General features: G+C 42.8%; 1 protein-coding gene across 1 annotated transcript in view; it reads right to left on the bottom strand.

Annotated features, from left to right (window-relative positions):
- The window catches only part of SORCS1 (sortilin related VPS10 domain containing receptor 1), a 312,358-nt gene that overhangs the window by 207,316 nt on the left and 77,414 nt on the right, over positions 1-27,628 (bottom strand). Inside the window, 1 exon segment of the mRNA XM_050898837.1 lies at positions 8,699-8,766. Within this exon segment, the coding sequence (XP_050754794.1) occupies positions 8,699-8,766 (68 nt within the window).

Here is a 27,628-nt window from a genome sequence, read left to right as displayed (position 1 = left end):
AGTTGGAACCATTCAATTTTCTCTTCACTACGTGAAAAACAGGAAGTGGGGCTTTCTCCCACCACAGAAAAGCTGAGGTTGTGAGCAGTCACCTGACTCCAGGAGCTCAGGCTTGAAGGAAAACCAGAAGGAAATTAATGGAAACACATACACAGATATGTACATAGTCTTGAAATACAGCAGTAAAAGCACATTAGTAGAACAAACAATATCTTTCTGCAAGAATTTTGCCTTGGGGGAAGATCGGATATCAGTCTCTCTGTATCTTTACTTATGAAGTCATTTAATACACAATACATGTGGCATCTCTGAATTTCTATTACTTTTCAACTCAGCGTCTCTCATAGATACACTATCCATCTAGATTGCAAGATCATTGAAAAGAGGTTTTATCTTCACACCCAACTACACAGAACACACTAAAATGCATGCTAGGGAAATTCATGCAACTTCCTTACAGAAGAAACTCATTTGAGGGGTAGGGGGAAATAATGGGTGAAAGAAAGAAGGAAGGCTTTTATCTCCTATTGGCAAAGCACTGTATTGGTTTAGAGTGCATTACAATTGATGTTCATAATCGACAGGACACATCTTCACCCACCACTTAACGCATCTCACCAGTGAAATGGCGCAATAGCAGTGGGAGGCTGCCAGCCAGGATAGAAAAGTTCCTGAATCCCCACACGCCTTCTCCAAGCCTTCATAAGGGGAAGTCAAGCTGCAAACTAATTCCTTGCTCACCAGGAATCAAGTCTCCCTCAAGTTGTCCCTGTCATACAAGCACAAACCTTCTCAGTGCTGAGTACACGGAGGCCCTCAACAGTACATCCTAATGACAAGAGGCAAAATGAACCTTCCTTGCCCTAATTGCTCCAGCTCCCTGCAAAGCACAGTATTCACTAACAATACCAGTGCACACACACAGACCTGGAGTCTCACCCAGTGGCCCCAGGCCTCCCTAATTGATGTTCTACTTTGATTGATTCCTAATTGATGTCCTACTCCCTCCCCACCCCCCAAGCTTGTGACACAAGAAAGAAAAGCCCGCTGCCACTGAGAACTACTTTGTGCTCCGAGGCACAGGAGCCGCTGGCAGGATCACACTCAAAAGCTGGCTTTGTTATCACCATTGAAGACACAGGTTGATTAATTGTGGGCTTTATTGCTCCTTTTCTGTTTTGTCCAATTATTATTTGGTAGGTTAGAGAAATCAGAAAAAGGACACTTCCAAGAAAGCCACTCTGTTTTGGTGTAAGCGGTAGTCAGTTTATGCTGCACAACAAACATATTATTGATATATATTTAAATATGCATTTTTACAGCACAGTTTCCAGGTGCTTCACTAAGTCCTTTCAAGAGAGACCTATTGACATGTCCAGCTCTTTCTGCAGTAACAATAAACTTTGACTATTTGCCTGGATAATTCCCAAGGTGCAGATGCAGAAATATTTGGGACCTTGATCTGAAGACCTTAGAGTTCAGATCTCAAGCTAGTATAACTCACTCAACTGGAGTAGTTTTTTGTTTACCCAAGCTCAGCCCCAAATACATTCTTTCCTTTTTGTGATTAGTGGAGCACATATTCCTCTGAAAAGATAAGTACAATTTTACCCAGCTTTGCAAAAGAAAGAGTGACTGCATAGGTATGAAAGGGATGGAAATATCAGAACATAAAGGGTGTTTTGCTTTCTGTTTATGAACTGGTAACTACTGTGTTGTTTGTCTTTCCTCTTACATATCAGCTCCAGTCTAGCTTGTCTGCAGTTATTACACAGCCACAACAGACGGATGAACCCCGTGGATCGGAACCAGAGATAGTTCTGCTATGTTTTACCAATACCATTTGCGCAAGCAGGTACAGTCTAGGAAACAGATGTGCAAGTTCATCTTCTAATTTGCAGAACAAGAATGACAAACTGCATTGAAACCCTGTATGTCTATAAAGTGGCATGAACATTGTGCATCTGTTATTTACAGTATATTGATAATATATGTCAGCATTAATATTCATTACCTTGATTTAGATGTTTTTTCATGCAGAAAATGCATTGGGGTTCTTTTTGATTTACTTGATAACACTCCTACATTTCATGACTGGCTGCAGAGAACACATTTTTAATATGCTTAATAAATTTGCATTGTCATTAGTGCTGAATATTTTATCCACACAGACCAGGCAATGAGGAGTACATCACTAAATTCTCAACCAAATCTGATCCTTCAAAATATCAGGGTATGATTATTTAAGCTATGTCAAGGCAGAACTTACTTGAGATTGATTAAACACACGCGTTAGGCCGCAAAATGCAAGGGTTGTACTGGCCCTCATTCTTCAGGGAAAGTAAGAATGTGGTAAAATTCAATAAGCTTTAAGTTTCCTTATTTATTCCTTATTTAAGCATCTGCTGTGGGTTGTTTCCTAGGTGGGTCTTTTTTGGGTTTTGGGGTGGGTTTTTTGTTTGATCGGTTGGTTGTTTTTCCCCCCTCTCCAGCTTTATTGGAGCTCTTTTTGATAGCAGGCAAAACATCCCAGGAAACTTTGGCAACCAACTAGAAGAGTTGACTGTGCTAGAAGTTTTTATTACTGTTAGTCACCAGGGTAAAATGAGCCCTCATGTAAAAAATTGATAGCTATAGAAACTGCTAGGTCCCTAGGGGTCCTGATGGCTGAATAGAGGGTCCCATCACACAGGAAAAAGGCTGCACTCAGCTCCACACTCAGTCAGTGCATGAAATCCACGTTCTAAGCCCGCTTCCAGTGCAAGCAGATCTCCCGCTGCGATCAAATCGTAAAAAGATACTGCTTCCTACACGAATAGCTGAGTGTGCAAACTCATTCTTCCCTCCCTCCGAGATGCCCTCCAGCATCTATACACAGAGCAGCCAGTGGTTCATATGTTTGCAGGAGTGGAGATGAAAAAAATTAAAGACACAAGGAAATGTCATTGTTACAATTTCACTAAATGCCCATGAGAGATAATGTAGCAGCATTTATCAAGCTCTGATATTCAGTTAAGAAAAGTAACTTACTCACACTGAGCAACTGAAGCACCATATTTATAGATAAAAGCATTTCAAATAGTCCTTTTCAAGTTCCCCTTTCCCACAAAACTGCTGGTTAAAATGTGCTTAATGAGACTTTCCTGCCCCTCACAGTTCTTTTCATGTGGATTTGCTTCTCCTACCTACTTCAGCTAAAAGGCCCTAATCTTCTGTTGCTGAGCACAGTGTCACTAAGCCACAAGTTATGACCTTATTAATGTGGCTTAGCAGGTGGAAAATAAATGTGAGTTGATAACAGCCCATCTGCAAAACAGAAGTAAGGAACCAGCATAAAATGTGCAGGAGAATGATGAATACAATAACAGACAAATCCTGGAAATTCCCTTCAAAGAAGTAAGCAAATACTGACAATCTTTCAAGTTTCCTGTTGCAAGAACTCTCTAGTCTAGAGAAGAAAATCTCCACAAACACGTCAACAATACTGAAGATGACATGGGTGGTTATAGCTCTGATCTGTAGAGAGGGCATTCTTACATAGCAAGGAGCCAGAAAATTGCATGCAGAAACATAAATATGTGAGGCTTCAAAGCATCTTAGTATTTATAACCACATAGCTGGGGTCAACTCACAGCCAAGACTTTTCAAACAACGGGATTCAAGGGAGAGAAAGATGTCTAACAGAGATCATCTGGCTAATATTGCAAGGTTGTATTCAGATATGATCCTCAATCTACATCTGCCTCTCGCCCTGAGGCTTCTATCTCTAGAGCAGCTGCAAGAGAAAAGAACACATTCCTGTTGCTCCATTGCTCCTTTTCATTATCTAACATACTAATGGCAAACCCATCTCCAACAGTAATTGTTTTCACCAAAACACTCTCATGCATAATGGTGATTATGGGACTACCCAACATACAGACATAACACAATGGTAGTTAGACCTTAGTACCAAGTACCTTGGTCTACCTTAGCCCGATATCTTGTCTCCAGCAGTGGCTGAGAGCAGAAAAGGATAAGAACCCAGTAAGGACAGTGAATTCTTTATTTCATCAAGTTGTCCTATGGAGTAAATGAAAGTTATTCCTATACTGAGAGGTGGAGATGCTCTGAGGGTTCTAATTCTTCTCTGGCTTACATACCCAATTTCCTTTCTTAAAAGGACAGAGTTGCAGGATGATGTGCCGTGGTGGTGTTGGAAGGTGGGGATGAGTAAACTGATGAAGGGGTTAAAACACTAGTTCAAGTTTAAACAAAAAGGCCATGAAAAAGCTAGAAACAGAGCCTTGGAGTTCTGAGAATTTTTATCTTGCTGTGATCTCTGTAATATTTATCACCAGACAATGTTCAAAATATTGCAGATGCTAGTTAGCTAAATCCATTCTAAGCTCTCCAGGAAAAAAAAAAAAGGCAACTATTAATATCTCTTGCTTTACATATGAGAAGTTAAAGCTAGATGTATATGAGGCATAGGTATTTTTTTGAGTCCTTGAGATTCCTTTATGGCATATGTGCTACAGCTTCCTTACTGTAGAAACCAGGAGCAGTGAAGGACAGGCTGGAAGTGTTAAGCACTCCTAAACTGGGGAGTTCAGAGTTCAGGCACAGTGTTGGAGTATCATCAATAACTTCCAGAACTAACAGAGCAACAGATTTAGAACATAGATGCTCTCAAACCAAGCAACCTCTATATCTTACTTTCTGGCTGAAAAGCAAAGTTTAATTACTGCTATTTTTACATCAAGTTCCATGAAATTACTCATTCCTGACCAAATACAGAGCTATAAGAAGGCAAAGAGGTGAATGGCAGCACTCATTGCTTGTCAGCCTCTCAAGGCCCTGAGGGAAAATGTCCTGCATGCACATCTTTCCAGAGCATCATATTTACACAAACAGAAAAAAGATTAGTCCACCCCCACAGCTGTCTGCAGCTCACGGATACCATAGTCACTATTCTGACATTTTTATTTATTGGAAACGTAAGCTTATCTTACTCCAGTGGTAAAAAACATCTCCTAACTCTCACAGCTTAATCCTCTTTGTGATCTGAGAGATATCTAGGAGAGGAAGAGAAATAAATCCAATACACTCAGTTAATTGCTCAGTGACAGATAATCTTTTCTCCTCCATTTTCTTCCCCTTCTATAAAAAAAATAACAAAAAGTAAATAAAAAGCCCTCAACTAAAACTGTGGAAAAAGTCTGCTGAGAGGATAACAGCATAATTAAAGTCAGGCCCAGCCTGATGTAAAATCTCATTTACCATGTACAGAAGCAGCAGCTCACTTGCCATCCAAAGCTCAGTGAGCACAGAGCCTCAGCACTCTAGAAGATTGTATAGATTCTCCCTGTCTCTTTTCTCTTACTGTATTTCATCCCTTCATGTCTGTCACCAGTGGTCTCTTAATTCATCGGTAGTTTTAGAAGGGTGATCTCCATCCATTAGTGCTGCAGCCAGCTGTAGTTAAACTGGCTGAAAAATTACAAAGAAATGCCATCCTAGCAGGTAGTAGTGTGTTTATAAAGAAGACAGATTCATATCTTGTAGGCAATGGCATAGTTGTGTTATAGATGGTTACAGTCCCATCAGTCACAAGACTGCTTAAATCACCCAACTACACTTTCGAATGACAGATGTGCTTATAACCAGCTATAGCGTAAATGACTCGTGCCTGTGACATGCTTCTAAACAGCCCCTCATCATTCATCAACCTTTTGAGAATGCACTCGGCACAGGAGGCAAGAGTAGTATTTCTTTGCAATGTATTCAAGGCAAAGATTCCTCTTCAGTTGTTGGTACCTGCAGAACTACCTGTCTTTCTCCTCTATCCTTCAGAAACAGAACTTTTGACATCAGAAACCAAGCCAGGCATGAGATCATGCTTTCTTCCATTCCCCAGCATCAAACCTAGAGGCATGAAATAAATTAAAGTGCAAGATATGTTTCTCCCCTTCTCTCAATTCTGCTTTTTCTATCCTTTTCAAATAAGCAGGGAGTTTTAAATTAATATGTCACTTAAGCAGCCAGGAGGAGCAACAGCTAATAACCTCTGTCAGGTGCATTAAATAATAAGGTATGCCCGTCTTGTCATTTCTTTCCATCACACTAGGAACAGAGAAGCTGCCCTGGGATCTTCATAGGGATATTTATTAGTGACCTGAAGGCATGCCTGCATGGTGATCTAACAGCAGAGCCAGACTCATGATAGAGCACAATGTGACCACCTGGGGCTTATGTAAGGCAAAAGGATCGAGGAATGACAATGAAGTGCACTGGCAACTTTCAGAGCAGTCATGAGCACTGAAGAGCCGATCAAGAATAATGGAACACTGCAAAGACAAGGGGGTTGATTTTAGCTATCCTGCTTCTCCTTCAACATTTCCTAGTCCAAAGCATTTGCCCAGGGATTCTGGATGGTTGGCCATGCAACTGTAACAAAGTCCTGACAAGTGATGTGTGCCAAGTGAACCTGAAGCTGATGGGTTCAAAGACAAGTGGTTCCTCAAATAATCTATGGAATTCCTTGCTTTAAGATGTCACAGGTATTAAAATTTTAACACACTCCAAGAGATATTAAGAAAGTTAGCTCACGAGATATTAATCCCCTAGTATATACTAAAACCAAAAAAATTATTCAGACCCTGATAGACTTTAAACTGAAGGTTGAGGAAGGACCCTAAACTTCAACCCTAAGAATGAATGCTAGGGGAATACTAGGAGGAAGTGTCAGATATGATAATCCTGTTCATATATTCTTTCTTAGACTGCTTTTTGGTAATAGGATACTGGGCTAGAGGAAACAATCAGGCTATTACTATGTTGTTAATCACGTTCTGACATTAGGACTGTCCGAAGTCCAGAAAAGTGCACTGCACTCACTAGCTCTAGGACTGCTACATTGCCAAGGCCCCAGCTTCTGGTACATGCTCCAGTGACATCCCCACAGCCCCTTCTCTTTTAATCAGGGTAAAATTTATGCCATTGTGGCATGCTCCACAGAAACCAATTCTGAAACAGACAACAGCATAAGGTCGTCAGCACAATTTTGTGCCCACATTCATATACCTCAACAAGAAGCGTGTTTTCCACTCTGATGCGGCTGTCCTATTTTCAGTCCTAAACCAGTATCTCAACACAATCCTGCACTGCATCACGTGAATAACATAGTTCTTCAGCACTGTCAGCGATGGAGAAGTAGGTGTCTCCACATGCTGAAACGCCATACCTTCCCCAATGACTGATGAAACAGATGAATATTTCTCAGGGTGAAATGACTGAGGGTAGCAAGAGGAAATAAAAATAACATATTTCATATTTATGGAAATTCTCTCTCAAAACTATTGAGAAATGAAACAATCTAGCCCAAACCCCCTTCAGAAAAACATTGCCAAAGCCACAGTGCTGAAAAACCCTTTACTATGGTGTGCACACCATAGTAAAGACAAAGGTAGTAGAGAAAATTGGATCATTTTTGATCTCAAGCCATAGCAGCAATGTACATGAAATGGAAACATCTGATTATCCCCCCACAGCAGGATGAGAAACCTTTTATCCAACCCCACAAAATACTAATACTTTTGAGTGTTCCTGTTGCTGTTCAGAACAAATCTGCGAAGTTTTGTTTTTCTTTAGGTTTTGGGTTTGTTTTTTTTTTTTTGTCTTGGAGGTTTTTTTTCTTATTTCTTCAGGCCAGTGGGTAGAGCACTAGCCTGAGTTCAGAATATACTCCATGTCAAATCCCTCCTCTGTCATTCTCTTAAAACCCTGCTCAGTTCCTTGAACAGAAAAGTTATTTGTTCTACTTCTGACCCAAAATTCTTCCTTGGAAACGAAAAACCTTTCCTAAGCAAATTTATCAAAACAAGTTCATCCTAACAAGAAGTTTTAGTTTCAAATACCCAAAGTTTTCTTGTATCAAGATGGTAGCCTGTCCACCTCCATCAATGACCTGCATACAAAACCCCTAGACTTCCCACCAAAGTTTCACAGATGCAACCACGAGAAAAATCTCCCTTTCATCCGTTACAGCTCATGAAAGTACTACTAGGGGCATGTGAAGTAAAAACCTCTTAGATCCATTTTTCAGAGAGATAAAAACAGGCACCACCTGCTCTCATTGAATCCAAATAACAGCCTTAAGAAATAGACCATGGCCCAGCTCTTTCCTTTGGTTCACAGAGTGCATGATATGCTTTGAAATCATTAAAGTATCAAGGCATTCCCTATAAATCAGTCTAGCAGTTAACATCACACAAGTGGAAATCAATTATCTGGTACTAAGACTATCAGTTCGGAATAAACAGACACTGCATACTCGCTCACAGGTATTCCCCCAGTCTTAGGAGCACTGACTTCATGAGGATCATTTGGGCAGTAGACAGCCATGAGATCCTTCATTATAAACAAGGACTTAAGGCTGTTGAGTTCTCCTAAAAATAAACCAATTGGTTGACTTGATTCTGAATAAGATGGGAAAGGGGAAATCAAATGATAGCACATCCATGAAGTACATTATCTAGCTGAAACAAGACAATCAGACTTTAGCTTCTTTGTCCTTGAGTATGAAAGAAGAGAGAGAGAGAGGGTTTAGCTACAAACCTTCCAGCACATTTAAAAAAATCCAATAAATTCAATAAAAGAATTGTATCACGCTCTTCCTATTTAAGGTGGTAATTATTAACTCAATTTATCTCCATACCTCCAAAGAGAACTCTCTGTGATGCTTCCCAGGTTGTAGTCATACAGCTTTGTCAGAATTAGAATCACCTGAAGGCAAAAGAAGAAATCATGGTTAGTCTCAAACAACTACAATCTCATAGAACTGAAGTGACCCCAGGGAGGGCTTATGATTCCTTTAATGGGTGCTTAACATAATTGAATGAACTGTTAAAAGCATTTGCCCAAACTGACACGGGAAGTATTTGCAGAGATGTATATTGAGCCAATCAGACCTTTTCTTGCTCGGCTCCTCTGTATGATATCACCAACAGGTTCTTCCCTTAACCCCAGGAGGCAGAGTGCAGTAAGTAGGAAGGAGCTGACATACCAGACAATGTTTCAGGAGACAAGATGAGATCTGCTGTATGCAGTAGAAATAGTGATTACTTTCTGCTTTGTTTCACAAGCACTGAAACTGCTGATCTTTTTCACATCTGTGGTACACAGACAACCCACTGGCCTACCTCCAGTCAAACTCTTTTGGTTGTAGCAGATGATGTAACACAAGCAAATGATCACCAGTTTTGGCCTGGGAGACTCAGACTAGACATCAGGAAAAAATTTCCATAAAACAAATAGCTCAACACTGGGACAAGCTACCCAGAACATCCGTAAAGCCTCCATCCTTGGAGGTTTTAAAGATCTGGCTAGACAAAGTCATGGCTGACCTGATCTATAGCTGGTGATAACCCTGTTTGGAGTAAGACATTGAACTAGGGACCTCCAAATGTCTCTAATAACCAACCTTTATATGACTTCAGTGAAAAATTTTAGATTTAGCCAGAATGGAACTGTTTCCAGGTTTAGGAGTTTTATTAGCTCTTTTGATAAACAGCTTTTCCCTCCTGCCAAAACAGATACATCTAGAATAAAATTATCTTACCGGGGGGAGGAAAGCAATTTTAGCAAAAAGAATTTCCAGCAAAACGTTGCAGCCTGCTCTTTTGTTAATGTCTTAAAAAAATAATTTCTGACTTTCAAGATGATGGGCTCCTTTAACAAGACCTACATTTGGGACATAAACTACCAGACCATTACTATTGCTACTAATTTATTTTGCATTTCTCCCTGCCAGGTCACTGTATATCTTATCCTCCTCTCTATCCCATTAAAACCGCAGTAAATTAAAGAGGCACAACGCTTCTTATCTGACAAAAACCCTGATCTATATACCTCTTATTATTTTCAGCCTGGGTTCTTAAGAAATGAGGCTCACATATACACTTCCTCCTGCTCCCTTGATAACATCGCCAACTTCAACCAATTTGGCAGAGAAGCAAAGGACTGGAGGGAATTCACTCCCTATAAGCCCTGTGCAAGCTGGCACCAGCATGGCAGAGAAATAGCCACGTGGCTGCTTGCACTGGGGGAGAGGAACAGACCTCACCACTGCCATTTCCAAAGCCAAAAGCCATCCTACCTCTTACACACCAATAGCCCCAAACCAGCCACACCAGGAACTGTCTCTTTCCAATATGCTCAGCATGTGAGACAGAGCAGAAAAACCATGGCGATGTGGGAGCTGAGGGCATAAGCGAGCGCATAGTTACCACAATAGAGGAAGGTATAGGGGACAGAGTATACACATCTGACAGACATCTGTTTCTACAGCACAACTCTGTTAAATCCCTCATAGCATAGAGAGAGGCTGCCCAAAGCATTTCCTATCGGCACAAACACAAGTCATGTGCAGCTGATGGGGGAGACAGGAGAGGCACCTGAAAAAACAGCGGTTTACCAGGGCCAACCATCACCAAACATCCTTCAGAAGAAAAGCAGCCTCCCTTATTATCTGCTCCCATTTTAATTTCCCACCTCCCACTACGCCCACTTACTGCTTTATGTCCAAAATTAGAGCTTCATCCTGCTATCCATAAATAACTGGCAGCAAACTCAGGCTATTAAAATGCAAACCCCATCAGGCAGAAGACAAGGCGGGGGGCATTGTATCTCAATGACACCGCACAAACAGCTCCACAGAGAAATGAAGACTGTGCAAGAGCGTCCCGAGGGAGGTGACTGATGCCCAGGGCTGCCCCCGGCCTGCCCTGCTCCCCGGCTGGCTGTGGGACAGGCCCTGGCTGCGAGGCCCTGCCCTGCTGCCCCGCGGGGAGCCGCCAGCCTGCATTGCCCCTCACCCTGAGCTGCACGTGGGGCCTGGTCGTGGCGGTGCAGAGTGCAGCCCTGAGGCTCCCTGAGCAGAGACCAGGGGCCTGCCCCAAGGCTCCCCCCAGCGCCAGGCCCAGCTCGGCCCTGAACTCCTGTGTGATCCCCCCAGTCCCCGGATCCCGATTTCCTCAGTGGCTCCCTCACATTTTCCCCCACCAGCCCAGCCCCACGGCCCCACAGCGGCAAGCCACCCCCAGGCCCCTCCAGGTGCCCTGACCACCAACCCCAGTCTCCACCATGTCCCCCAACAACACCCACCCTGTGGCAACTGGAGATCAATTCACAGTGACCCCAATCCTCCGAGTGTCACTTGCCTGTAAAATAGCCCCATGGTGACTCCTGCCTTGGCCCAGGGCCCAGAGGACAACATGCATCCCCCGCTACGTGGGGGTGGTTCACACAACCGCCATGATCCCTCCTCTGCTCCCCAGGGCGCCCTGATTGCTCTGCTCTCCAAAACGCACAACCCCACTGCTGTCCAGGAGGTGCTTCCCTCCAGCTTGGAGGGTCCCTCTTTGAAGAGGCGGCCAACATGCGAAGCGCCAGCCACCTGCCAAGGCATCAGATGGCAGAGCTGCAGCAGGCACATATGCTTCACGAAGGCTTGCGCCAATTGGGGCTTTATAAGTGCTAAATTTCAATCTCCACTCTCCCAGGAATGCTTATTAGTGACAGCAGAGCAGCTGTCTGCTGCAGATACAGAACCATGTCACTGCCATCCCTCACAGCACCCTCTGAATGGGTCTATAAATCCCCTACTTAACAAATAAATAAAAATTAAGGGGGGAGAAAAAGGAAGAGGAAGGGGTGTGCACATAAAGCCTTTCTAAATAACAACTCTCCCGATGAAGGTAGCAGTGCACTCAATGAGGTTCAGTGCCAGCCTGTGTGGAGACCTGCTTGGAGATCTTCATTATGGTGTGGGAATTGCACATACCCTCGGCTTCGAGCCTCCCCTGGATCTGCAAAGCAGCTGGACAGTTGCTTATATCTTTTTCCAAGCCTTGTTGTCTTCTCTTGGCCCTCTCCTCTGCTTGCCAGAGGAACCAGAGATGTAAATGACTAATGAATATTTCCCCTAATGAATTATTTTGACATCTGGTAGTTTTAGAAGCAGACCTGGAGATAGCAGACATAGAAATTGGGAACAGTAAATAGGAAAAACAGTGGGGTTTTCCCCCCATTCTTTGCCACTGGCTGATGTAAACTTGGGGAAGATCATATAAGAATCAAGAAACACTTTCCCCATCTGTAAAATCCAAGAATTAGAATCAGGCTAATTTTATGGAATACTAAGATTAGCAGTGTGTAATTACTGGTGCTAAAGAGACTGAGAATTATTTTTCACAAATTACTCAGATTTTTACTTTTTTCCAACTGAGAAAAATTCACAAATCTCAAAACTTCCATGAAAGAAAACTCCATTGAGAATTTTAATCTCCTCACTTGAGGAAAAAAATTGTAACTGACATCCCAAAAAGAATATGAAACGACAAAAAATTAAAAGTGCCAATGTGAGAAATCAAAATATTTCACTTTCAGAGAGCTGAAATGTCTCTTTTGTTCTTTTTTCTTCCCCCAGAAATTTCAGTAAAACCCACACAATCTTGGAGTGCTGTAGTTCTCTTGGAATTGATGGGGGGGATGGGGGACGGGCACTCAGCTGCATTCCATCATACTTCTTTTTGATATAGAATCATAGAATGGTTTGAGCTGGAAGGGACCTTCAAGATCATCTAGTTCCAACCCCCCTGCCATGGGCAGGGACACCTTCCACTAGACCTGGTTGCTCAAAGCCCCATCCAACCTGGCCTTGAACACTTCCAGGGAGGGGGCATCCACAACCTCTCTGGGCAACCAGAGTTCCAGTGCATCACCACCCTCACAGTAAAGAATTTCTTCCTTACATCTAATCTAAATCTACCCTCTTTCAGTTTAAAGCCATTACCCCTTGTTCTATCACTACATGCCCTTGTAAAAAGTCCCTCTCCAGCTTTCTTGTAGGCCCCCTTTAGGTACTAGAAGGCTGCTATACGGTCTCCCCAGAGCCTTCTCTTCTCCAGGCTAGAAACCCTAACTCTCTCAGCCTGTCTCATAGGAGAGGTGCTCCAGCCCTCTGATCATCTTTGTGGCCCTCCTCTGGACTTGCTCTGACAGGTCCATGTCCTTCTTATGTTGGGGGCCCCAGAGCTGAACGCAGTACTCCAGGTGGGGTCTCACAAGAGTGGAGTAGAGGGGGAGAATCACCTCCCTCGACCTGCTGGTCACACTTCTTTTGATGCGGCCCAGGATACGATTGGTTTTCTGGGCTGCAAACACACATTGCCTGGTCATGTTGAGGTTCTCATTAACCAACACCCCCAAGTCCTTCTCCACAGGGCTGCTCTCAATCCACTCATCGCCCAGCCTGTATTTGTGCTTGGGATTGCCCCAACCCATGTGCAGGACCTTGCACTTGGCCTTGTTGAACTTCATGAGGTTCCCCTGGGCCCACCTCTCAAGCCTGTCAAGGTCCCTCTGGATGGCATCCCTTCCCTCCAGTGTGTTGACCACACCACACAGCTTGAGAGTCCACATGGACACTCAATCCCACTGTCCGTGTCACCAACAAAGACGTTAAACAGCACCAGTCCCAATACCGACCCCTGAGGAACGCCACTCGTCAGTGGTCTCCACCTGAACATCGAGCTATTGACCGCAACTCTTTGAGTGCAACCATCCAGCCAATTCCTTATCCACCAAGCGGTCCATCCATCAAATCCATGTCTCTCCAATTTAGAGACAAGGATGTCGATATAGCTCTAACAATCCTTCTGCAGAAGCATCCCTGGACCCATTAAATATGCATGTTAGTTGCAGACTAGCTATGTCTAGAACCCTAAATAATATTGCTATATCCTGGTTTCTTAGTAAATTTAGGATAAAATCTTAGCATTTAACATTTCCAAGCTAATATTTGTATTTGACACCACACTGCAGCATATATATGCACCAGTTTGTTGGGTAATAGCTTAGCTATCTCCACTTGGAGCAGATATCCTATTTCCAAAACACTTAAGGGGTTTCCTATAGGAAGCTTTCTCATTTTTGTGGACCTGTATCAGCTCCTGTATATCTTTAAACCTGTCTCTAGTTTCAGCAGTCTCCTTGTGTCATTTACTGTGGTTCAAATACTAGCAATAGATCTGCTCAAACATATATGTGCAAAACAAACAAGTCATTGGGTAGAAAATTAGTTGTCTCTGCCCTAGAGTTCAGTATTCTCTTTTCCCCTTTGTAATGATATTTCAATAACCTATGCAAGGCCATGATTTTGGTTATATTTACTTTTTCAGAAATAATTTCTCCTTTGCTGTTCTCATTTCTTTGTTATTTAGCCTGCAAAGGTTAGTTCATGTTTAAGATTGTTTCTTTTTTTCTTTTTTCTTCTCTGTGGCTGTCACTATGTAGTACTGAGGAACCTAATGAACAGACATGCATATTATGTTGTTCTAAATGTCAAAATAGGAGCTGTGAAGAAGCACGGTAATGAAATGAAAAATATTGTCTCGCTTTTTTTTTTATTTCTTTCTTTGTCTTTGCTTTCTGGGACTGTGTGTTTTTCTTCCTTCTTTACCACTTACCAATCAATGCAAGCTAACAAGAGCAAGAAGAAAAGAACAAGCAAACTACAGATACAATGAAAAGGAGCTGAAAACCCAGTCTTATGCCAGCTCTGCTGTGAATACAGATAACCCTTCCTATCACGTAGAAATGCAAGGCTTCAGAAAGTCTGTTCTTCATTAGGATCAGCAGTTGAAATGGGTTATTCTGTCACAGCAGGAGAGACAAAAATTCATCACTTCTGCATTGATAGCTCAGAGCAAAAGATATTTGATCCTGGGTTTACCACATCCCCAGTAAGTGCACTAACCATGAGGTATAGCACTAAAAATGTTTTGAGTTACACAAAGTGGAAAAGCCCCAGCAGGCAAGAAAGAGACAGAAGGCTTGATGGGTTAGCACACTCACCTGGGAAAAGACAGACTGACAAAAGAGGTACTTAAACCTGGCTCACCTGTCTCCCAAAGGAAACCAGCTCCCAGTGGCTATTCTAGGAAGGACAGGGTATTTGCATCTTGGACACCATTACGTTTTTCTTCAAACCAAAACAGCATTTTCAAGGAAAACGCACTTTGTTCATCACTCCTGACCTGTGATTGCTTTTTAAGACTTGGGATGTGAAGGCCTATCTGTAGGTTTCAAGATGGAAATCAGTGGCTGGACAGAAGAGACGGCTCTGTGAATTTGCCAGTTTAGGACTAGGAGGCTCTTTGCTATCTTGGGAGAAATTCTAGGGTAAGCATGGCTAAATTTTGCCCAGACCTACTTTGGCTCATGTTCAACTGGTCCACGCTGTCTCACCGCACCCTTCCTTGCACTTCTGACCCAGGTTTAATACTGGCTTAAATCTTTGTCTTGACCTTGTTTTTCAACTGCTCTACAAATGCATCTAGCAAGGCTTCCACAGGGTATCGGCCAAAGTTCGTCCTTTACTGCAGCGCTAGTTCCAAATGTAATGCAAGGATTACCTTTAACCTGACTTTTCTCCCCTCACAAAAAATATTAAGTCTCCTCAAACAGTGCTGAACTAGCTGGCCAGGAAGGTAGCGAACAAAAGTCTGCACACTGCTGCTGATCAGGCTCATAACACATTGGGAAGGAAGCTACAGGCTACTCTCTGTGGCTGTGTAACTGATCTGCTGCTAATGTGTGTCCAGAAAGCAAACCACCTCACACTGAGCTGTCTTCTGCCACAGCTACACAGAAACCACTACCTGAGCCAGCTAATAAGCACACTAAGTCAGGGATTTGTAACACTTCGCACTACTCACTGACAATGGCAAATTTACTCCTGGGAACGCTATGTGAGCACTATGTTAAAACATGTCCATACTTATACAAGCTAGACTAAACAAGAACATGGACTGGAACAATCATTGTGTTCAAGGTTTGATCACCATTATTAGAGACCCACATGCAATGTGGTCTGTGATAATCCAGCTCAATCTCATTTATACAAACAGCGCTCATCTTGGATACACTATCAGCTGTATTCTCACCACCACCCCCAGGTCCTCTCTGCAACTGCTTTCCACTTTACACAGCACAACAGGGTACTAAATTCAAACAACTTTTACAGCTCCATGGCGATAGAGATTTTTTGTGGTGGGTTGACCCTGGCTGGATGCCAGGTGCCCACCAAAGCCGCTCTATCACTCCCTTCCTCAGCTGGACAGGGGAGAGAAAATAAAACGAAAGGCTCGTGGGTCGAGATAAGGACAGGGAGAGATCACTCAGCAATTACCATCACGGGCAAAACAGACTCAACTTGGGGAAAAAAAATTAATTTATTACCAATCAAATCAGAGAAGAGTAATGAGAAATAAAACCAAATCTTAAAAACATCTTCCCCCCACCCCTCCCTTCTTCCTGGGCTCAACTTTACTCCCGAATTCTCTACCTCATTCTCTACAGCGGCACAGGGGGACGGGGAATGGGGGTTGCGGTCAGTTCATCACATGTTGTTTCTGCCACTCCTTCCTCCTCAGGGGGAGGAGGACTCACACTCTTCCCCTGCTCCAACGTGGGGTCCCTCCCATGGGAGACAGTCCTCCACGAACTTCTCCAATGTGAGTCCTTCCCATGGGCCGCAGTTCTTCACAAACTACTCCAAGCATGGGTCCCTTCCACAGGGTGCAGTCCTTCAGGAACAGACTGCTCCAGCATGGGTCCCCCACGGGTCACAAGCCCTGCCAGCAAACCTGCTCCAGCCTGGGCTCCTCTCTCTCCATGGGCCCACAGGTCCTGCCAGGAGCCTGCTCCAGTGCAGGCTTCCCACAGGGCCACAGCCTCCTTCAGGCATATCCACCTGCTCTGGCATGGGGTCCTCCATGGGCTGCAGGTGGATATCTGCTCCACTGTGGACCTCCATGGGCTGCAGGGGGACAGCCTGCCTCACCATGGTCTTCACCACGGGCTGCAGGGGAATCTCTGCTCCGGCGCCTGGAGCACCTCCTCCTCCTCCTTCTTCACTGACCTTGGTGTCTGCGGAGTTGTTCCTCTCACATCTTCTCACTCCCCTCTCTGGCTGCAACTGCTAGTCCCCTGTAACTTCTTTTCCCTTTCTTAAATATGTTATCACAGAGGCACTACCACCGTCACTGACAGGCTCGGCCTTGGCCGGCAACAAGTCCATCTTGGAGCCAGCTGGCATTGGCTCTATCGGACATGGGAGAAGCTTCTAGCAGCTTCTCACAGAAGCCACCCCTGTAGCCCCCCTGCTACCAAAACCTTGCCATGCAAACCCAATACAGTTTTCAAATGGAAGATTACAATCAAATTTTTAAAGGTGTTCATTATAACTTCTTGGGCTCTGATTTTTACAGTGTTACCTCTAAACTGACCTAAAACTGTGCCAGAAAGATTGGCCCTACAGGATTCAAGTGCTGATTTCAAAATCTCAACAGGCCTTTGCTTATGAAGGCAAAAACAGTACCTCTGCTTTAATGTTTTCAGACGTCCATGCTTTGCATGTATGTTTGCATCTGTTTCAGTCAAGACTGCAGCTGTCCTGGGATAAGCCACAGAACTAAAAAACATTTAGTCAATAGTCCACTTTCCTGACTTGCACACCATCAGCTCTCAGCATTGCTTGTGTACAGACTGTTCCTTACTCAACATTTTGTTGAAATCATTTGAAAGTGCTGCAAATGGTACATTTGACAAAAAAATTTTAATACCTGACTGCAAACCACTTACAGAAGCTTTCTGAATCAGCTTGAGAATCAGTTTCTTCTGTAGACTGTTAGTGCAGTGATCAGACATCTCTTTTTGACTACTGAAGTCCCAGGAAAAAAAAAGGAAGGTTTCCCCCCTCGCCACTCCCACAACCCAATGAAAGCCTTCAGGATGCTATTCTGTCCTGACTTCTTGTCCAGCACCACGGATTTTTCTGTCTCAAGCCACAGCCTTAGGAGCATACTAATTTCCAGCATAGGATAACTGAAATGGGTCTTCATGAACTCCAACATTACTAATAACCTGATAGAAAGCTTCTAGTTTCAGTCATGTGCCAGCTACACACTCTACACTATGACCTGATCTTCAGGATTGCCACAATTTGAGAAAAGGGCAGTCACAACAGTCTTCCCTCTCCTGTGGTGCTCTCCACCCATGCAAGGAGCATGCAGCACATTCAGAGCTTCTGGGACTCAAAACACCACGTGCGCAGTTTGGTTGCTCTGCTGTTATGAGCTGCAAATGTTTAGGCATAGGGACTGTCTCACACAGGCACAGAACACAAGCAGTCTTCAGTATAACAATATTTCGTTAATAAGGTATCATAATACATATAGCTATGTAAAAAATGGTAATGGTGTAACTATCCTTTACAAGGCTCTCCTGATGAAACTGTCACACTGCCTTCTAATTGGGAAGAGAGAAACAAATATCCAGCCACAATCAAGACAGTTTAAGTACACCTCAATGTGTAGTGATTCATGAATCCCTTATTAAACTCTAGAGATCCTTTCCATTGCCTACTTAACAGGAACATAAGTCAATAACAAAGAATCACTAAATTAAGTTTTCACAAGCTTGTTGGTCTGCTATAATTGAGCAGGAAGCTAAAGGACTTGAAGCTTTCTTATGCATTATGTGTTAATAAACCATGTTTCTCAGGCTAGACTGCAGTGTTTGAGAGTATGCACTATTCAGTCAAAAACTGGAAATAACTGGGCAACACCTATCTGTTCCCTTCATCTCTACCTTCCCAATATAGCACAGAACTTTAGGACTGGGGGAAAAAAAAAAGGGGGAACACAACCAGGAATATTCTCAATGAGCTGTTTGGTGAGTCAGCTATGTGAGGAAATGTTTTCAAATACATTCACAAATAAGTCTGAATAATTCATGACTGAGAATTTTACAGGCTGCTCACGAATAAAAAAGAAACTCAAGAGAACTCATTATTTGGGGCAAATTACTTGTACAAATCTTGTTCTTCATATTATTATTATTCAGCAATTTTATACCAGTCAGCAAGTATGAGGGTCTCTAACAACTGTGCAAGTACCAAGAACTATGGAGACATGAAGACTTTGTGATTTGCTTTCCACCTGGACTGCAGATCAACAGGCTTCCTTATATAAGCACATCAGCAGGCAAAGGAAGAGAGGAAAAGTGTGATGATAGAGAAAGACAGCCACATGGTTACACAGCTAGACTACCAACTCCCCATTTCACTACAGTCTTTGTTATGAAGAATCCGTGAAGTAAAAATCCCTTCATTTTTCTGCATCCTTCAATGGACAGAAAAAGGGTCTGATATTGCCCACTATCCCATCTTTGACAGAAGACAACAGCAGAAGTTTAGAGAGAAGGCATTAAAAATTGTCTATGTAGGGAGTGATTCTTCCCCTTATTAAATTTCAGCAATCAGCAGATTACACTCTTCCTAATTCAAAAACTGTTGCAACTATTGTGCCTAATAAAAGGATCACAGAAAGCAAGCAAGGATGATCAAAAATGTGGAATGGCCATTTTTAGTGAGAAAATTACTCCAACTCTCAATCCAAGAAAGAGAGAACAAAAGGAGATATGAAAGACATCTGTAAAGTCACAAGTGTCCTGAATTGATTATTCACTGTTTTTCAGTACACAAGACCTAGAACAGCAAGTCAAACTGGAAGGTCCAAAATACTACATATACATGAGTTAGGAAATTCCTTCCCACTGTATTTTGTGGATACTGAAAAACTTAATATCAGTTCAAGGGGACACAGGAGAAGTTCAGGGAAGAGATGTGCATTGAGGTCAAATAAATAAATAAATAAAATATAGCACAATGTTTGTGCAAGTTTTCCCAGGCACGCAATTTTAGCCACTGTTGGAGAGTGAATACAGCCAAGTATGACAATTGTTTTGTTCTTATAGCTACCATAGGTAGCTTTAGCCCTCATGAATTTGTCCAAATCTGTTTATTGTTGTTCGTATTTTTGTCATCCATAAAAGCCACCTGTAGGCAAGAAATTCAATGTTTGCCAAACATGGATACTAGTATTTCCTTTCTTAGTCTTATATAATTCAATCAGCAGAGCAAGATGTATGGCAGTTTCTATTATACTCAGCTTACAGGGGTCCCTGGCATGGTGACAGCTTTTAAAGGAGACACCACAAATTATAATAAAGAGAAGCAAAATGAGGCATCTCCCTCCCTCAAATCTTTTAAAGATAGCCCCAGCCTTCATGCTTGTCATCAGCAAGAAACAGAAATTTGTTATGGTCCAAAAAGAATTTAAAATACTACCACCACCAAAGCAGAGAGAAGGAAATTGTATTTCTGTAATAGATAAAGCCCAAAGGTCAAGACACTGAATTACTGCTTCTCCTGGGTCTGAAAGGGACCCAAGCCTAGGCCTACCACATTCCAGAAAAACACCTTAGCCACTGACATGCTGAATACCTTATAAAGGGGAATTAATTCCCTGCTTTGAGCCCTTTTTCCAACATTGAAATCCATTTTCACAAATTCCCCCTTCATTCAATGCGAATCTGTTTCATGGAAATATTTCTGAGCAGCTCCACATGTGATTAATGAACTAAAAAAACCCACCCAAACCCGATAAATTAAAAGGATTAAAAGGAAATTCCAGGGAGTAAGTTACTGTAGGAAAAAAAGCAGAGGTATTCAGGTTCCAAAGTAAATGTAATAATAGATTTTCTTCCAGTGGCAGAAGTAGGCAGGAAAGAGGGGAAGGAGGACAAAAACAATGGAAAAAACTGCCTGTCATCTTGAAATGTTTTAATACGAAGGCGAATAGTTAAGAAAGAGACGAGGTTTCATTTCAGAAGACAAAAGTTGGTATAGAGAGAATCAATTATACACTATAATTGCATCGATGCTTAAAAGCCATTAGCATGAGAGCTCTGTGCATATTTCAAGAGGGAAATGCAGTCTTCTGTTTATTCATTTCACTGAATACCCACATAGGCCTTTGGGGGATTATTTCAGAATTAAGACCAGAGGAGGGTGAAGCACTGAACTACTTGGAAGGAAATTTCTTCTCTAACGCCCTATTATATTCGCTGCCAATCACCGGCTCTTGCTTAAACACGCAGTTACTGCCAGTGATTTAGAGTGGACACCCAAAAAGGGTGAAAGGGTCAACTGGAGAAAAGCACTAAGCTGTTCTGTGCCTGGCCTGCTCTCGGGCTTCCTATTGAAACACTGAGACATTCCGGAGGCTCTGGGCTTTGCCAAGGAACAAAGATTTTAAATGCTGAGAAGCCATTTCTGAAGAAAATTTGGAAAGCCTGCATATCTACAAAGTAAAAACTTGCTTCTGAGGAGTTTCTCAGACACCTGACCCGTGCAAACTAGTGCTCCAGCATAGCCACTGGCAGCTACAAGAGAGCAACATACAACACACTCCAAAAAAGAGGGAGCATGCAAGAAGAGACTTTATGAAAACATGCCACTCAGCCATTAGGATCCTACTTTGCAAGCTGTATTTATGGTGGTGCCTTCCTGGTTAAGGCCCAGAAGTTTCGGAAGGATTTAGAAACACCCATAAACTCCAAATACATGCAGTATTTCCCAAATGAGTAATCCAAGCCTTCCACTTGAACATAATACACCCAACTCTATCTGAAGAAAGAAAGAAGAGGAAAAATATCACAAAAGGCAACAAACTTGAGAAAGGCTGAAACTGCAGGTCTTTCCTTGGGAAAGGAAGCATGTCCTGGGGGAAGACTAGGGGTGGGGGGGGATACACTCAACCGAAAAACTGGGATTCATGCAGTATAAACAATACCCAGATTGCTAATTCTGAAGCTCACTACAGAATACAAAAGTGAAAAATTAGCATGCAATGAATAATTTATTTAGCACTTTACTGTTGTTTAAACAAATCACTTTCATGAAAGCAATGTGTATTCAAGCAATAAATCACTGTTTAGCACTGTCACAAGCAAAAGATACTACTTGACAGAATTATTGAGTGATGTTGCATGGCCACAAGGCAACTACAACAGAGATAAGGATGACGTCCTTGAATAATAGACTGCCTCCCCCTCACCCCAGGGAAGAAATTGAATCTTTAAAATAAAACTTTCATCCTGGGGCAGCAGGGGTAGTGAAACTTATAACCGTAAGTGCCTTTCATCTTTAGGTCCCAAAAGTGCCCTGAAAACATTAATTGATCACTCCTAACAACAGCTCTGTGATGTAGGTTGGTTTTATTACACACATCAAGCATGCAGAGTTTAAGAGAGTTTGTTACTGAAGACAGGGAGGGAATATTTACTCTGATGAACTCCTGGGTCTTCACTCTTGAAACCATTCTTCTCTGTCCTCTAATGCATGGAGAGAGGGACTTCATAAGGTCCTGACCTGCTCTAACTTTAAATCACAGCTTCCACTCTGTCTAGCTCTAACAGGGCATGAGTCAAATTCAAGCTTTCTATTCCCCTTCCTGTAATCCTACTGTCTTTTTGCATCACCACAGATGGGAACATGTACTTTTTCAACTGATCTTCAGTCAGTGATGAACAACACTATACTAACAGACAGAAGGTATGTTTCCCAGAAACTGAGAAAACAAACAAGCTTGGTGCAAAGATGATTTTTATTCAGCACAGTCTTTTGTTACACTGTGTTGGGGACATATATTCTTCCAAATACCGGTTTCCCTGAAAACACTCTTCTAGCACTCCCTACGCATCTTACACTAACAAATGACAATAAAATGCATCACTCCATAGACAAACGTGGTAGGTCTCATCTTATGGCAACCCTTTGTTAATGGAGTTAAATTAAAAATTAATTTGGCTCAGGCCTAGAATTCAGAAAGTGCCTTATGAGCTCTCTGGCTGCCAACACTAATTTGGTCACTTGTTACTCCTCAATAGTGCTAAGAAGAAAAGATGCAAAACCAAGTCCTTGTGTTCTCAGCTTCTCCCAAATCAGCAGAAATCTGAGGGCCAAATTCAGCACAACACTTAGTTTGTGTGTTAATCACATGAACAACAAAGCAAAGCAAGAATTCAGTGCACTTGGTTTGCCTTGAACAAATGAGACAAACGATCCATTCAGCTTGCACTTACTGGTCACCACAGTCAAGGAAGTGGGAGGAATTAAAAGTAATATAGGGCTTTTTAGCATCTATGAACAGAATCACCACTTGCTCTAGAAAGAGACAGGGCTGAACATCTAACCTTAACTAACTGGATGTCTTTATTACTGAAAATTAGATGACCTCAAAACTCCAGAGGAGCGAGCCCAGTCTCAGAAAGACATTTCAGCCATCATCCAGTACATTCTGTCATCTAAGATTTGTCTGATTATACAAGAAAAGTTCTTCAGTTCCTTGCATTCTTTCACCCACTCCAGCTGCAACAAAATATGCCAGCAGCAGCTGTTTGTAATAAGCTGGAAGGCATCTGGAGACCAACTGTAATGCAAAGGTCATATTTTCCGAGCTGTTTATAGATAGTAATTTGTAAGGTTGTAATGTCACATGTTGTCAATAATTCAAGGTGGGAAATTGAAACAGTTAATAGGTCATCAATTCTTCACTTCCCCACCTTATCTCTTTCTCCCCAAAGAGCTGTTAAACCATGTTTTATCTCAGCATATTCCTTGAACCTCAGACTCAAAGGTTTCATTTGTTTATGGAAAGAAACTTAGGATAGTAAGATGTAAGTAATCCCTTAACAGGCACCCAGGGATCGTAACAGATATAAAGTGCACATTTCAGACTTGGGATATAAATTCCTGTTAAAGGTCTATTCTCACTGGGGCTTTATATTCTGTAGAACAGGTTGATGCTGTCAGAATGAAAACTGTTGTATTTTAGCAAAGAGAGGAGGACTTAGTCAAAACCAACTTGTTAAAGGAAGTGAGATATATTCAAAGTAAGATCTTTCCCCCAGTTCTTGGCGGGGGGGGGGGGGGGGGGGAACGACAAACCAAACCTGTCATTAAAACATGAATTACAGGTTGTTTCTTTTTCTCTTCCCTCCCTCCCCCCCATCCAATTTACAGCCACCAGCTACAGATGAACCTGCTCCCATTGGCATCATCAACTCTGACAGCCAGGCAGGGCAACCCTAGTAACAAGCACAAGCATTAATATAACAACAACATATAAAGTTTGCACCTTGGAAAGCTGCACCCACTGAGTGGGACCTCTTGCTGCATTCCCACCTAGGATCCTCATGAAATTAGTGCTGGCAAACCAACACTTTGGGAAACTGAGAACATCTGCTGATCTGCAGCATTGATGCAAACTTCCTCAAGAAGCAGATCACACAAACCTTAAAAGAGAGCTGCATGGTCATATCCCCATAGAAAGATTAAAATTGTGTCTCATGTCAAAATAATGCAAAGTGTCCCTGGTCACAAGATAGGATTCACAGTCCATCATCTGAGAAGCCTGAAATTAGTATTGTGATGGGGAGACATATCCACCTGATTAGGGAAACTTCCTCCAGACAAAATTGTTAGATTATCCTCATTCTCCTGATCTTATTTAGAGCACAACCACACACACATAGAAAAAGCTGAAGAGTGTAACAGGACTGGAGGAAAGATAGAACCATGCAGGACAGAAAACTTGTTACTGAGCCTCCAGTCAAAAGATCAGATGAGCTAGCTCACGAGTTACCTGCACCAGCTGCAGACTCACCACTAACTGAAGTGCAAAGACAGCTGTTTGTATTAAACTACACCCTCCATATACAAAGAGCTTATCTGTTATTCACCTCCACAGGGTTCAAAGCACATTCAGCTCACATTCCCATGCCTTTGGGAAGGAGTCTGACAAACAAATGATTCCATCTTTTAATGGGCCATACTATAACTACTATGTAAGACATACTAACACTAAATATCTTGAGGGAATGTATTAGGCCTGAGATACTTTCAGTGGCACTGTGGCCAAAATGATAGTCCCCTCAAGTTAAAAAAAAAAAAATCCCAAGATTTTTATTCTTTAAAAAGGCCCTTATTGCCCTCTACACCTTTCCCTCCCCTGCAAACTCCAGTCTCATATTTCTCTTGCTATATTTTTTTAAACCATGCTGGAGGGAGAAAAGGGGGAGAGATTAGATCTGGTGGAAGAGGTGGAGGTTTTCCACCAAGCAATAAGGGATAGGAACTGCATCCCTTCAGGACTCTGAGCAAGACAAGGAAGGATGAAGGGGATAAAAGGAGGATAAAACAATCAAGACTTTGTAATTACAAGACATTCTGACCTGGGGTCTTTCCTATCTGTCAGGAAGAGAACTTGCTAGATTTTAGCTGCCTCCTAGTCATAAAATAAAAAGAAAGTCACATGCCTATCTCCTGCAGAGGGTTCATCTATTAAAACTAAAGGGCAGGATGGTAACTTGCACCTCACGTCTCCTCCCCCTGGCACACATTTTATCAGGAAGCTAACTCAAAAGGAGGGGGAAGTCAAAGCATATTACAAACTGTGCTGGGTTTGTGTGGCAGGGGTTTGTGTAGAGAAGCTGAGAAGCTGCTAGAAGCTTCCCAGGCTCCACTTTGGACCCACCACTGGCCAAGGCCGAGCCCATCAGCGACAGTGGTTGCACCTCTGTGATAGCATATTTAAGGTGGAAAAGACTGCTGAAAAACCTGCAGTGAAGAGAGGATTGGGACGTGAGCAAAACAACCATGCAGACGCCAAGGTCAGTGAAGAAGGAGAGGGAGGAAGTTAACGGTGGAGCAGAGATTCCCCTGCAGCCCGTGGAGGACCCCACGCCAGAGCAGGTGGCTGGGCCCAGAGAAGGCCCTGACTCCGTGGGAAAGCCCACACTGGAGCAGTTCATGGAGGACTGCAGCCCACAGAAAGGACTTGTGTTGGAGAAGCTCGTGGAGGGCTGACCCCTGTGAGAGGGACCCCACACTGGAGCAGGGGAAGAGTGTGAGGAGTCCTCCCCCCGAGGAGGAAGGAGCTGCAGAAACAACATGTGATGAACTGACTGCAACCCCCATTCCCATCCGCCGCTGTGGAGGAGGAGGTAGAGGAATCGGGAGCAAAGCTGAGCCTGGGAAGAAGGGAGGAGTGGCGGGAAGGTGTGTTTTTAAGATACGGTTCTATTTATCATTATCCTACTCTGATTTGATTGGTAACAAACTAAATTGATTTCTTTTTCCCCAAGTTGAGTCTGTTTTGCCCGTGGCCATAATTGGCGAGCGATCCCTCCCTGTCCTTGTCTCAACTCACGAGCCCTTTTCGTTGTACTTTCTCCTCCCCATCCCACTGGGGGGAGGAGTGAGTGGCTGCATGGTGCTCTGTTGCCAGCTGGGCCTAAAACAAAACACAAACCAACGCACAAAAATCTTATTAACCCACAAAGATGTTTGGCTAAGATCCTATTATCTGAAGGATAACAAACCTAAGCTGCCTTCTGCCTGTATCCTCAAGGCGCTGGCAGAAAGTGTAGGAGAGGCACGGCAGTCCCAAGTGACTGGCGACCTTCATCTTCATTTCTCCTTCTCCTCATTCACTGTCAAGTGGGATGTAGGGGGAGATAGTCTCATTTTACTATATATAAACTATTTAAGTTTGGGGTTTGCATGCGGTCTTTTTGGAGTGAAAAAGCCAAGTCAGTTCCCAACTTTCTCTCTCAGCAGAGGGCAAAACCAAGAACAAAAGGCTACTGGGTGGAAGCTCATTACCAGAACTGCAGCACCCAAATCACTGACCATTTTTTATGACATCTGACCAGTACTGTTTTCCAGCTGAAACAATGATTAAAATCATCCTGTGGAATGAGATGACCTTTTGGACTTCCAGACATGATAAAAAACAGCACTGGTTTGGTCATTCCCCCTAGTGAGAGTATCTTTGATCTCTAAAAAAGCATAAGCTCCTTCGTCTATCTCTTCATCACTTCCTTCAACTCCTTTAGCTATGCTTTGGGCCAAACCTCCAGCTCTTACATTAAACAAATACAGACCAACACACAGGTGCAAGGAGGATTTCCTTATGGGGTACCATCTTGCCCCTGGAACTAGCCCACACATCCCAATCTCCCTGTTGGTTTTGCCATATCCCTTATTAAGGTTGTTAAAAATGGAAAGCAGTGTATTAACTGTCATTTTCAAAATTCATGTAACTTTAAAGAAATTACTATTTGTGCTTATCAACAAAATTAACCACCCTGCCTAAAGGGTGTAGCATAGAAAAATGGCCTGTTCCTGTCAACACACTGCAGAGAAGTGTATTGTTTCATCAGCTGTGTCAATGCAACAGTGAAAGCTGGAGGAAACATATTTTGAGCTCTTCCCAGAAGTTCAGACTCTGTAATACCAATGTTTTAGACCGAAAACTTCAGGGTTTCAGGATTTCTGGGTGTTCTTCCACAGCATGTTAACATCATACGAGTTCGTTCCTACAAATACAGAAGTATTGATTCCCAAGCTCTATGAGCAGGATTCATCCCTTGAAGTCTGACAAGGGATCCAGACACTTGAAGCTCTGGCAAGTGACAGATAATCTGCGAGCGCTAGAGCATTGGTTGAGAGATTTAATTTCAGAAGCACTCAACAGCTTGAAAATTATTTCTCCACCCTGAGATACTCCTTTCCTACAAAAGAAACACTTTATTTCTGAATGCAAACTTATAGCCAAATAAGCATCTCTCCCCCACTTACACCACATTTCTGATTTTCCAGCATTGCACTCCC

This window comes from Gymnogyps californianus, chromosome 6 (assembly GCF_018139145.2).
Source record: "Gymnogyps californianus isolate 813 chromosome 6, ASM1813914v2, whole genome shotgun sequence".
NCBI classification, from domain to species: domain Eukaryota; kingdom Metazoa; phylum Chordata; class Aves; order Accipitriformes; family Cathartidae; genus Gymnogyps; species Gymnogyps californianus.
Note: the sequence above shows the minus strand (reverse complement) of the source record. Positions and strands in the feature narration are given on the sequence as shown.